Genomic DNA, 11121 nt, shown 5'->3' with positions numbered 1-11121 from the left:
ACGAGAAACCACACCACAACACAATGAAATTTCACTCGAAAGCACAATATACAAAATACGAACAGGCGACACGCACTCCATGCTAGAAACGCCCCCACGCTGCCCGCCAACACCTGACATACATAGCGTTGTGTCAATATGATTGAGCACAAAGCACACTTACATCGCCTTGGCCGCCACATCGTCTGGGAATACCTCGACTAGGTTGCTCCACAGCTTGCCACGTTGGATTAGTCCCACTGGATAAACCCCAAGTTGTTTTTCGTACTAGTGTAGCCGTCGGAAATCACGTCGATCTTGCCTTTTTGAAGCACCGTCACATGGCCTAGCGCTGCGGCGACTCGTTGTGGGGATATGGCCGCAGCGGCCGCAAGATCTAGCGAAATCAGCAACCCCAGCGCCACACACAGTCGGCCATACTCCATCTAACGTGGCATACCCAATGCCGCCGTTGTCAGTGCAACAACTGGTTTTTACCAGCAATGCGTAGTAGATAGTTTCAACCGTATTCGGGGTCAGAATTGCATTCGTGTAGTTCCGAAGCAACAACACATCAGTGGAAAGCAAGTAGAGGGCATCGCCATCGAGCACGAGCGGCAATTGCAACTCGGTGGCGGCAGCGACGATCGACTTTGTGGCGCTCAACACGTCGGGGTCTCGGCCCAAGCCCGGGCCAAGAACCAACGCATCCAGGCGCGGCAACACCGCCGTGATGCGACCAAGGGTGGCGGTGCCCAGGTACGGATGGACAATGAGCTCGGGGCTGTAGCACTTTATAGGGATCGCGGCGTCGGGAGTGCAAAAGATATGACATAGATCTACACCCTATGTACCCACGTACGTACTAAGCGTGAATCGACGTTGAGAGGAGCTGGTATAAGCTGATACATACCGTTTTCAGAGCGGCCATGCCAGCGTAGTACGGAGCACCTGTGTACTCTGCACAGCCACCGACTATTCCTACTTTACCTATGTACAGTGCTTAGTAGTGTTCACAGTGTATGAGTAACCTACCATATTGCCCCTTGTAAAGATCAAACGACAGGGGCGGCACGATCGCCCGTGCGTCCATGTTGTAAACGTTGCAGCACACTGCTAAGATCGCCAGGAGAACCTTGCGTATTCGATAACCCTCTTACATTTAATTCATTCCGTTTTGTTTGTGGTCCCACTTCCAAGTTTTCATTAACAATACCAGGTAGTTTTAATATGTATATAATAGTAGTGAGTAGTCCCGTGCGTTTGGGCAAAACGAATGTATTGGTTAATTCTTCCATAACTTTTCCCCCATGTATCACTTTTTAGATCTGAAGGTATATACGAATATAGGAGAAATCAGTTCATCGGGTGAGGGGTTTTATAATCAATATAACGGGGTATTATCGTTGTTTCAAATTTCGCTCCTGCCATACATTCTGAGCAAATTAATATACTCAGAACAGCGATATTTAAATAAAAAATACTTCTGCACTCAGACCAAAATTTATAATAATACGAGCGGGAGTACTGAAAGTCAAGTACTACCGTAGTGGATTTTCCCCTTGCAAGTTTTTAAAATTTCGAGCTATTTTATTTTCAATACTTGAAGTACGTGCCAATCCGACCCAAGCAAATGCTTGGATTCCCCATGTCGCGAAGGCACATAAGTTTATCACCATTCATATTTAGCCTTCAAAACTGGGGATTCATCATCTTTAATTCAAGACGAAGCGATTAAGAAAAGAACGAGCTAAATCCGACCAGTATTTGAAATCGAAAGATTCGTTTTGCCCAAACGCACGGTAGTAATTGGGCAGCCTCGACGTTGTTCCTAATCGGGTCATGTCCACCTCTCCTTCCATAGAACGTGAACCTCTACAGTACCTGTATCCTCTGCAGAATCGAATGTCTGAAGAGAATGTCTGAAGAGAATGGATTAAAGACCAATCAAATCAGATTCTGTTAAATTTCTGCCAATCCAAACACGTTTAACCCGTCCATTTGAATGGTATTTGGCGAAATGATCGAAGGCATCGAGGGAATATTTATGCATTTCTCAAGGTCAACTTCTTGTATGCTCATAACAGTAAACGCCATATAAAAAACGTTCTTTGGATGTCAGGTGTAGAAATGAATATCTTGTGAGATATGTCACAAAACATAACGGAAATGAGGCAATAACACATTTACAAATAATAACCTATATCTTTTAATAGTACTAATTTTGACCTTTATACAGGAAAGCTTATATGAGTACTCTCAAATATAATATTTTGAAATAACCCTAATCCGGATACACTGGATACCTTCGACCACTGTAAATTTGGGTGAAATGCACAATGAAGCCCTAACGTTAAAACTCTTTCAATCCCAAGCCTGGCCATAAGTGAAAGGTACAAAAGCCTTTCCACTGTAGAATACACCATTTTTATCCAATCAAAGCGCTCTTTCAGTCAGTTCACGCCAATTAAAATTGTGGTCACGTTGATGCTTTTAAATACCTAAAACGATGTATACACATAAGGTACAAAATTCAAAATCCACCGCAGAGTGGGTTCCCGGCAATTTACGACCACCCCAAGACAGGTAGAACCACCTATATACACTACTACGACGCACACGCTTCTCTTAGATGCCAAAAGGATACGCTCTCACGCTTGAACAGCGTGGATCTATCGTGGCCTTTCGCAAGGCCAAACTCACCATTCACCGCATTGCCGACGAGCTTGGTGTGTCCAAAGGAGCTGCTTGCAGCTACCTAAGGTCGCCTGAGACCTATGGGACACCCATTCGTGCTGGACGACCTGCAAAATACGATGCCAGGGACAAAAGACGCGTCACATCACATCCAATTCACATTCAGTACTCGTCGTGTCCATGGACGGACGACATTGATAAATTTAAACTTTCTAAAACTGGTGCTGGCTAATCTCGCGCTTCTTCTTGTACGGGTACGCCAGCAGGTTGTTGTGCGACGACGAGTCTCGACTGGCTACCGTCAGAGACGTACGGGGGGCGGCAAAAGTCGGCACGATCGCCTTCTGACTATTGCTGCGCGGCATGGACGTCGCGCGCACGTAGCTCTCTGGGGACGTGGCATGACCAGTATTGTTCGGGGCGGGAGACGACTGGGTCGTCGCGAACGGGTCTTCGTGCAGCGACAGCGCGCCGCTCTGCAGCAGCAGGTCCAGCTGGACGTCGTGCTCCGTGGGGCGGGAGGGCGAGTCCACATCTCGCTCCTCGTCAATATCAAAACTCTTGCGGTCGTCGCGGGTGTTGGAAATTCGCGCCGATGCCAACGAGTTCCGGGCGTACATGCCGCGGTTGGCGTCGTTAAACATGTCCGAGTACGACACCCCTTGGCTTTGGTTTTGCTGGATGTGTTGCAGCGACTTGACCACGACCTTGGGCTGTGCGGCAGGCTGACGTTCGGGCACGACATACGCAAACGGTTGATGTGGCTGCTGCTGTTCGACGTACGCAGCCGGATGCGGGGGCTGTCGTTGGGGGGGGTCCGAGTCGAGTCGGGAGTATGTGGTTGACGGTGTGTTGGCGGTCAATGTGGGGGTGTTTCCCCCCATAACCGGTGGAATCGAGTCATTGTTGGTTGTGGCACTGGTAGCCGAAACCACTTGGTGGGGTCCCGAGGGCTTGATGTGGCGCGGGTCTTTCGTCGACGAGCGCGAGCCGTGGCCGTGCTCCATGTCATCGTCGTCGTCGCGTAGATCCTTGGCCGCGCGGTGGCGGCGAAGGCAAAAGATGATGACAGCGAGAAGCACCAGTCCCCCGATGCTGCCGAGGATCGCGGGCACGAGGACGGATTTGCCGCCGCCGGACTTGGAGCCGTTGGGGGTGAGCGGGTCCACGATTTCGCCACTGGACGCCGATGGCTTTTCAAACTGGACGCCCATGTCGGCGCAGTTGGCGTCCTTGTCCACTGACGGGTTCTTGAACGACAGCGAGCCCTGCACCACGGCGCCGGTGGCCGACGTGAGCTTGACGGGGATGTTGGCGTAATACGAAGGATCGTCCGAGATGCGGCCTGACTCGAAGATGAATCCGTTCTGGCTTTGCTTGGCAGGGACCGCGTTGTACGTGGCAGTGTCAATGGGCTGCAACGTGTTGAAGAACTGAATCGGCAGGTAATCGGCACTGGCACCGTCCATCATGCACGCCTTGATGTTGCCAACGACAAACGTATCAGGACACACCGTAAACTTCCACGAGATTCCGATGGGTGAGTTGATGGGGCTCGGGGTCAGCACCTTGGCGGCATCTGGCGACAGTTGGAGCGGATCGGACGCTTGGCTGCCTTCCTTTGCGTCGACAACATAGGCCACGACGGAGCTACCGGTTTTGCACGCTATGTCTTGGCACGAGATCTGCACGCAGCGACCACATGTCGAGAACCGCTTGCCAGGCACAGACACGTACATGGTGCTCTTGGCGCCTTCCACGTTCAGAAGTCGGCACGTCCCATCGCTGGCCTTAGCATAGTTTAAAGTAAGTTTAGCCGATGTATCAGCTGCGTGGCATGATGCCGTCGCCAGGAGCGCGAGTCCCGCCAGTCGCATGAACATCGTTCAAGCGTTCAGACCGGAATGGCAAATGGGAGCAGCCGGCGGCAGGGCATGCGGGTGCAGAATAAAAATATTCTCTTTCAACGTATGCTTTGTATGGACAATAAAAGATCAGATTATTTATTGAGTCCTTTGACAATTAATATAGCAGGTAGTGAGAAACACAATATGGGAAAAACGGTAACTTTAGCAGCAAAAACGCGGCACAATTTCGTTCAAAATCGAGGTTAAACAGCGTTTTACTATAATAACATCTTGCTAACGTTAAACGAATCATCAATGATAGGACTATACGTATACAGTAGTTTCCACCACCTACGTTATATTTAAAGTACCTCGTGGTTCGAATACCATCATACTACTACTAGTACACGGGGGATGGATTGGGAGTCGCACCTTTTGAGTCAGTCATTCTCAATTGTGCCCTCCTTACTGTTAAGCTCGTGGTCAAATCCTGCTTTACAACTGTTAACGTTCCCAAAAAGCAGCACGTTGATAGATAAATTTACAGAGGTATTACACTTGGTCCAATCTTGTGTACGTAACAGGTGGTGGAAATCTGCCACCATACAAATTACAAGTTTGGTGCCAGGAGGGGTGAAACAACGGACTGGCTTCGTCTCCCTATTCCAGGTCGCGAGGGCAGTCGCAATGGAACGATGGTGATTTACAGGCGGATACATAACTATTCGTTCGTCGAATGTACAGTTGTTGATCTGCATGTATATACAGTGTGATTTGCATAGCACCTCTAGCACACCATGTCGTCATGTCGTTCGACGGGTTGCTGCATCAGTGCCGAGGGGTCTGGCGGGGCGAGGTACGTGAGGCGGTTGTGCATCGACGCGCGGGTGACGACGCCTTCCAGCACGCCAAACTTGGTCACAAACAACTTGGCACACTTGAGCATTTCAAAGAGGAGGTGTACAGTTTCCAACGGGGTGTCCTCGTCCACTTTCAGCACGTTGCCACTCATCTCGACCACATCGGACAACACGACAACGTGATCGTCGTCAACTGCGTCCACCACCATCGTGCTGGTGCTACCTGCTTCTGTTTGGCGCATGTACATACCACCAGTAGTTGCCGTCGGAAGGTTGGAGGCACCATCATGGTCATCCTCGGCGAGTAGCGCGTGGAGGTCTTCGCGGGCCACGCATCCACAGAACAGACGGCTGCCCCGATCGACCACCACGGGCACACTGCTTCGGCTGAACCGTTTCAGGAGCGCTCGGATCTCGCCTTTGGTCGTGCGGTTGGGAAGACATGTGAGCTGGTCTTCCATGACATCTCTCGCACACACGTTGGCCACGCGTAGCTCGTGGCACAACAGCATGGGCAAGTACGGCAATCCCTTCGAGATAATCACACTACAAATGCAGCATTCGCATGCCAAAGTTGTTACATTGTAAAGGGGATGGCGACGACGACAAACCTGTCGTATATCGAGACGCTGAGGGCCTTCCCCATGCCTCCAGCCAACAACACGGCCAAAAACAGGGGTGTAAAGTAGATGAATTGCCCCGTCAGCTCGAGCGCAATCACTATCATCGTCACAACATCAGCAGGTAGTAGTAGTAGTACACACTATCGTAGTACCTGCGACGGAAATTGTGTGCGTCGACGACGCGACCAGCGCCGCGCCGCCCACGAGCGCGTACCCGCCAGGCACAATGTCCACGGTGGGAAAGATGAATATAATAAGTTCTCCGATCAATCGACCACATGCGGCGCCAGCTGTAAACAGCGGGATGAAGTCACCCGATGGGATGGGCAGCGACACGGATAAGAGCGTGATGAAGATCTTGGACACGGCGCTCACCTACGACTCAAAACAATGATTTGGCTTAAACGTGGCTACACTACAGTAGCATGTAGCTACATACCGCAAGGGGGCCCAGCACACTGCCCTGCCATTGCCAATTGGGTCCGAGGGGAGTGGGGCTGCACAGATCTTTCAGCGTGTCCGACACCCCTAAGTGGTTGAATGGGCCGGGCGTAAACACCACGACCGTCACGACCACGGAAATGAAACCGCCCCACAAGAGGGGAAACCGGCGGTTGAGCGGGGCGAAGAAGCGGCGTAACCGCGTGGCCATCGACACGTACGTCGCCCCAAGTACCCCCATCAGCACCCCCAGGAAGGCAAACGCAAAGAGTTCCAACTGGCCAAACGACTTGTCGCTGTACGAGGTGGGGAAAAGTGCTTGGAAGGAATGGAGGCGCTGTTGGGATTGGGTGGTGATGTAATCAAGCACTTGCTTCATGACCGAGCCACTCACGGCTGCGACAAAGCTCTTCCAGTAGTTCTACCAGCAACACACACTTATCAACCACATCACACACATGCCAATGACCCAATGACTAGTAGTACCGAAAGGAGCAGGAACGAGCTTGTGACTTCGATCGAAAAGAGGACGCCCCCAATCGGCGCGCCAAACGTCGACGCCACGCCCACGGCGCACGCTGCGTTGTACATGTGTCGGTGCAGCGACTCGTTCCGATAGATGCGATGGAAGAACGCGCAGTGTTTCATCAACTGGTGGCAGATGATACATGCCGTGTGCACAAACGGCCCTTCCTTACCCACCGAGAGGCCACTAGCTTGGGCGGTGGCCAGGCCGATCGACTTGGCAAATAACGTGCGACTGCGAAGGTATCGGCCGGGGGCATGACGTTGGTCGGCAGACAGAATGGTTTTGATCTCGGGAATGCCCGACCCAGCTACAGCCACATCAGCCTCGTTGACATGAAACTCAAGGGTACCTGCAAAAGGATCGACGTAGTGGGTCCACGAAATTGAAATCAAAGCAAACACCAAGCCCCACGCTATCGCCCCGCCCAACGAGTAGTTCCATACCTCATCAGGACTTGTCGGTTGCTGAGACTCCAGGTACGTGAACAGCTTGGCCTGGGTCCACCGCAGCCCCATGATGGATTCGTTGATGCCGTAGTCGAGCACCGACACTACATGATTGAAGTTGTTAGCCGCGAGCACAAAGGCGAGGTTGAACACATGTATAACGTTACCAGTGGCCCCCAGCAGTACGAGGAAGAGGACAATTTTGCCCTCTTTCTTGATCAAGTCCCACAGCCCGCGAGCCGAGTACTTGCTCGTGTGGCGACCAAATATGTTCTCCCAGTTGTGCATGTATCGCTTCTTGTGGGCAGCCGTCGTGCCTTGCCGACGAAGCAGCGACGGCGACGTTGGGATGTGGAGCGACGGCAGTCTCTCCGAGTACGACACGAAGCTCTCGTCGATCGAGCACGGGGACGTAGGATACTGCATCTGTCGTGTGTATCTGTGCGCTTTGAGAGTGGCCAACTGATGAAGAATTGACAAGTGGGCAAAATCCGATTTGATCTCGTGACAGTTTCACCGTTTCACAGTGTTCTTGGCGTGGCTTCTAGCTTGCAAAAGATCATTTCTCCGACAGTGCTGTCGCCGGCCGCAAGACAATCATGTGACCAGACAACGGCTCAGGTTGGTATGCACGCCAGGAACTATGCATAGTACATATGGAAGTCAAGCTAGAAGCGCAACTCGATGGCATGTGGATATTAGGATCATCATCGTTCGTACTAGTAGGTACGGCAATATCCTCGTGTGTTGGGTCGTACAGAATGCTGGGCCGTTTCACATGTCGCCAACGGCATATTGCATCCTGGTGTAGCATTATGACCATCACAATTCTTTCGTCACCGATTTAGTGTCGTTTACGGGTGTGATTCTTTACGCCTGTGAATCTACCAAGTTGGTAGTAGTCGACATGTTAATTGGTAATTGTACCACGCTAACATGTCACCTTTGCAGCCTACAGTAACAATCATGTTTGTATGCGACGGCTGGACAGCGCCAGTTTGGTTGCCGATAAGCCTTGACGCAAAAAAAATGCATGCCAACAGGGGCCCCCGCCAACGAAGGGGGGGGTTCATGTTCTGCTATTAATACTAAGCTAATAATGATTGCTACAGTTGGAGCCACATTGGACTTCTAGCACATCAAGCTACGTCCATCGCGACAACGTGGTGTAGCTGTCGAACAAACGACGTGGACTGGCTCAGCTGCCCCGTCGGCGATTGGTCCTGGAGCCAACGCACGACAGCCGCCACATACTCGGTCCGCAGCGCTTTGGTGGGCACGCCCTGCGCCAGCTCGACCAGCGCCGTCGCCGCCGCGATCTGTCGCCGGTGGTGGCCTTCTACACCGCCGCCCATATGAGCCATCCGCATTTCTTGCTATATGGGTACGACGACAACCATACCTTCAGTAGCAACGACCTCGGTGGAAGCAGCATTCAACACACGCATGAGTGTTTCCCCCAGTAGTTTCGATTGATTGATGAGATGGGGGACACCCCCCACGCCAAACATTACGTACACCGCCGCCGCCGCGACCCCTACAAAGCGTTGGAGGGTGTCAAATCCGGGGGTTCAATGGGGGGACCTACCCATGACTCGAAGAGCCGTGGGGGTCAGCTGGTCGTCCGGTTTATCGGGTACGATGTGGTGGTCGACACACCACTGCCACCCCTGCACCCGCAACAGCAGCCGGACCGACTCACACGTTTCAAATGTCGTCACTTCAAACCGCGCTTGAAACTTGTCCAAGTACCAGTCGTCCGACAGGGGCGGGTCCAATCGGCAGACGCGATACAGCTCGCTAAAGTACTCTGCATTATTGTCTTTGGCCTTGGCCTCTTCTTCGCGGCACATGTTGCCCATCTACATGTGTCTATAAGAGACAACCGCGAATCTAGTCTAGCCAATGTGTAAAGTACGAGAAATCGAATGGTCGTGGGCAACAGCGATGACGTGGCAGCGGCGGTGACATCGTCATCGCCGTCTCCAAGCTGAGCAAATATCTGGGGCCACGATTGAACCATCGTGACAAAGTCCCAAATCGACCGGTTCACTTCGAGCAACCGGTCCACAAGGAACGACCGACTCGCGGCGATCCACGTGGCACGACGACAGAGCAGCACGTGCACCCGGCACCACGACGCTTGCACTTGGGTGTTGTGTCGATTGAACGTTTTCCTGACGTGGGAGCCAATCGCATGGAGAACCAACAAGAGGTCAGCTCGCCGCGGATGCGTGACCTGCCACAGCAAGTCGACGCACACGGTCGACTCGATCACCGACTTGGAGCCGATCTTGAGCACCGCCGCGGCGATTGCTGGCACGGGCACGTGGTGGTGTGCGACGAGGTTCTTGACGGTTTTGGTGAGACACAGGGCCTATAGGAGGAGACACGAATCAAAAATCAAGGCATTGGATATGAAAATGTGTCATGAAAGATGATGGGATGGTGGTACCCTCGTGGTGGGGTCATCCGAAGTTCGAAGCGCAGTCAAATACGCTTGAATCACAAGTTCGGCTCGCATGTGCTTGGCCATGGGCTTCTGCAGCGCGCTGCTCAGCGCGACAAGTTCTGTCGGTGGTGGAGTGGCTGATGGGGCTCCTGCTACGGACGTCGTCTTGGCGGCTTTCAACGGTGGAGACATGGTATCTTCCTTGCTATCCCCAGGACACAATGCACGTTTACGTGGAAATGAAGCAGTGGTGGTGGTGGTGATGGTTGTAGCGTGGGGCCGTGCGGTGTCCTTTGGCATGCTTGCAGTGGTTTGAGTGGGGGGGCTCCTAGGTGGAGCTGCCGCCGACGATTGGGAGGAGGAAGCAGCGGACTTGCTCGGCGATGCTGCTGGTTTGGCACATGGTGTAGACGGACTTGTGTGGTTGGGCGTATCGAAAGACTGTTGTGTGATGGCTGCTACCACTGGCTTGATGTCAGTGTTCGGAGTTGCGTGGGTTGGGCTTGGGAATAATGACGTGGCAGGATGAGAAAACGGCGGCGACGAGATTTGCTTGTTTTGACCAAACAAAGAGGTTGTTTCCGGGTGCGCTGCTGGTTGCGTTTCGACGTCTGATTCGTCTGAAGTCGTCGACGATGAACTGCCACTACTCGACGAGTCGTCGTCCGATGACGCGGCGGCGGTGGCGGTGGCACCGTTGTTTGTATCAGGCTCGTCATTGTCCGAGGAGGCCAAAGATAGCCAAGGATCGCTCCGTATAGCTGCAGACTAGGCATTGCATTCCATAACTTTCAACGCGTAATCGCGTTGGTGGTGTCATCATACCTCTAAATGTGTCATTGGGGGTGCGGCGGGTGTAGCTGCGGGTGTCGACTCGGACGCTTCCATCGCCGCAACCTACAACTCAAAGCACAACGCGTGAAACGACGACCGTGGCATACCATTACCTTGTCGGTGAGGGCTCGGATGGTCTTGGCCTGGTGTTCAATCGTTTGGTGTTGCGACGTGACAGACTCCTTGAGTGATTCTATCGTGGCCTTGCATTCCTCCAACTGCACGCGGTAGCTTCCGAGCTTCTCTGCCGCTTGCTTCATGCGAAGCTTCGTGAGGGTCTTGTACTCTCGAAGCTTCTCCACCTCGGCCTCGAGCTCCGCCTTGGTCGAGCCGCGGGCCATGTTCAAATTGCCTCTTTAAACACATTCCTTTTCAGAATGCATATATATAGGTTGTGTATACCGTCTGGCAAC

At 52.5% G+C, this 11121-nt stretch overlaps 4 protein-coding genes across 8 annotated transcripts in view; all 4 read right to left on the bottom strand.

The window, feature by feature from the left end:
- H257_09591 (YjeF family domain-containing protein) overlaps positions 1–1096 on the bottom strand; it is a 2972-nt gene extending 1876 nt beyond the window's left edge. Inside the window, exons 1-6 of one of the 4 annotated variants that reach the window (XM_009835842.1) lie at positions 1015–1096; positions 893–969; positions 505–825; positions 269–425; positions 164–216; positions 64–113 (exon numbers count right to left, since the gene is read on the bottom strand). In XM_009835842.1, the coding sequence (XP_009834144.1) occupies positions 64–113; positions 164–216; positions 269–425; positions 505–825; positions 893–969; positions 1015–1072 (716 nt within the window). In that variant the 5' untranslated portion in view covers positions 1073–1096. Of the gene's footprint in view, positions 1–31; positions 114–163; positions 826–892; positions 970–1014 lie in introns of those variants that run through there. The other 3 variants (XM_009835843.1, XM_009835841.1, XM_009835846.1) reach the window with 3 other exon arrangements.
- Positions 1097–2813: 1717 nt separating this feature from the next.
- On the bottom strand, positions 2814–4591 carry H257_09590 (hypothetical protein). The gene has a single exon (XM_009835840.1). The coding sequence runs from the start codon at positions 4557–4559 to the stop codon at positions 2889–2891; it is 1671 nt and encodes a 556-aa protein (XP_009834142.1). The 5' UTR covers positions 4560–4591; the 3' UTR covers positions 2814–2888.
- A 565-nt stretch (positions 4592–5156) lies between these two features.
- Positions 5157–7889, bottom strand: H257_09589 (hypothetical protein). The gene is made up of 7 exons (XM_009835839.1): positions 7590–7889; positions 7326–7526; positions 6934–7283; positions 6446–6868; positions 6159–6381; positions 5995–6103; positions 5157–5929 (listed from the first exon to the last, which is right to left on the bottom strand). Exons 1-7 carry the CDS (start codon positions 7846–7848, stop codon positions 5311–5313), a joined length of 2184 nt encoding a protein of 727 aa, XP_009834141.1. The 5' UTR covers positions 7849–7889; the 3' UTR covers positions 5157–5310.
- Positions 7890–8452: 563 nt separating this feature from the next.
- Positions 8453–11070, bottom strand: H257_09588. Of its 2 annotated transcripts, XM_009835837.1 has the most exons (7): positions 10822–11070; positions 10700–10771; positions 9878–10642; positions 9341–9799; positions 9011–9284; positions 8825–8959; positions 8453–8761 (listed from the first exon to the last, which is right to left on the bottom strand). In XM_009835837.1, exons 1-7 carry the CDS (start codon positions 11047–11049, stop codon positions 8562–8564), a joined length of 2133 nt encoding a protein of 710 aa, XP_009834139.1. In that variant the 5' UTR covers positions 11050–11070; the 3' UTR covers positions 8453–8561. The 2 variants fall into 2 exon arrangements, with proteins under 2 accessions (XP_009834139.1, XP_009834140.1); XM_009835838.1 differs by having other exon boundaries at positions 9011–9799.
- Positions 11071–11121: the final 51 nt, after the last annotated feature.

This window comes from Aphanomyces astaci (assembly GCF_000520075.1).
Source record: "Aphanomyces astaci strain APO3 unplaced genomic scaffold supercont1.23, whole genome shotgun sequence".
In the NCBI taxonomy this organism is placed as follows: Eukaryota; Oomycota; class Saprolegniomycetes; order Saprolegniales; family Verrucalvaceae; genus Aphanomyces; species Aphanomyces astaci.
The sequence above is the reverse complement of the archived record's forward strand: the minus strand, read 5'-3'. Positions and strand labels throughout refer to the sequence as shown.

Coding starts and splice junctions, on each gene's coding strand:
- H257_09588 (XM_009835837.1), bottom strand. CDS start 11,049: ATGGCCCGCGGCTCGACCAAGGCGGAGCTCGAGGCCGAGGTGGAGAAG. Junction 8,960..9,010: donor CACGGCTCTTCGAGTCATGG/GTAGGTCCCCCC, acceptor AACGCTTTGTAG/GGGTCGCGGCGGCGGCGGTG. Junction 8,762..8,824: donor CGAGGTCGTTGCTACTGAAG/GTATGGTTGTCG, acceptor GCGGCGGTGTAG/AAGGCCACCACCGGCGACAG.
- H257_09590 (XM_009835840.1), bottom strand. CDS start 4,559: ATGTTCATGCGACTGGCGGGACTCGCGCTCCTGGCGACGGCATCATGC.
- H257_09589 (XM_009835839.1), bottom strand. CDS start 7,848: ATGCAGTATCCTACGTCCCCGTGCTCGATCGACGAGAGCTTCGTGTCG. Junction 6,869..6,933: donor GCTCGTTCCTGCTCCTTTCG/GTACTACTAGTC, acceptor TGTTGCTGGTAG/AACTACTGGAAGAGCTTTGT. Junction 6,104..6,158: donor GCACACAATTTCCGTCGCAG/GTACTACGATAG, acceptor TGACGATGATAG/TGATTGCGCTCGAGCTGACG.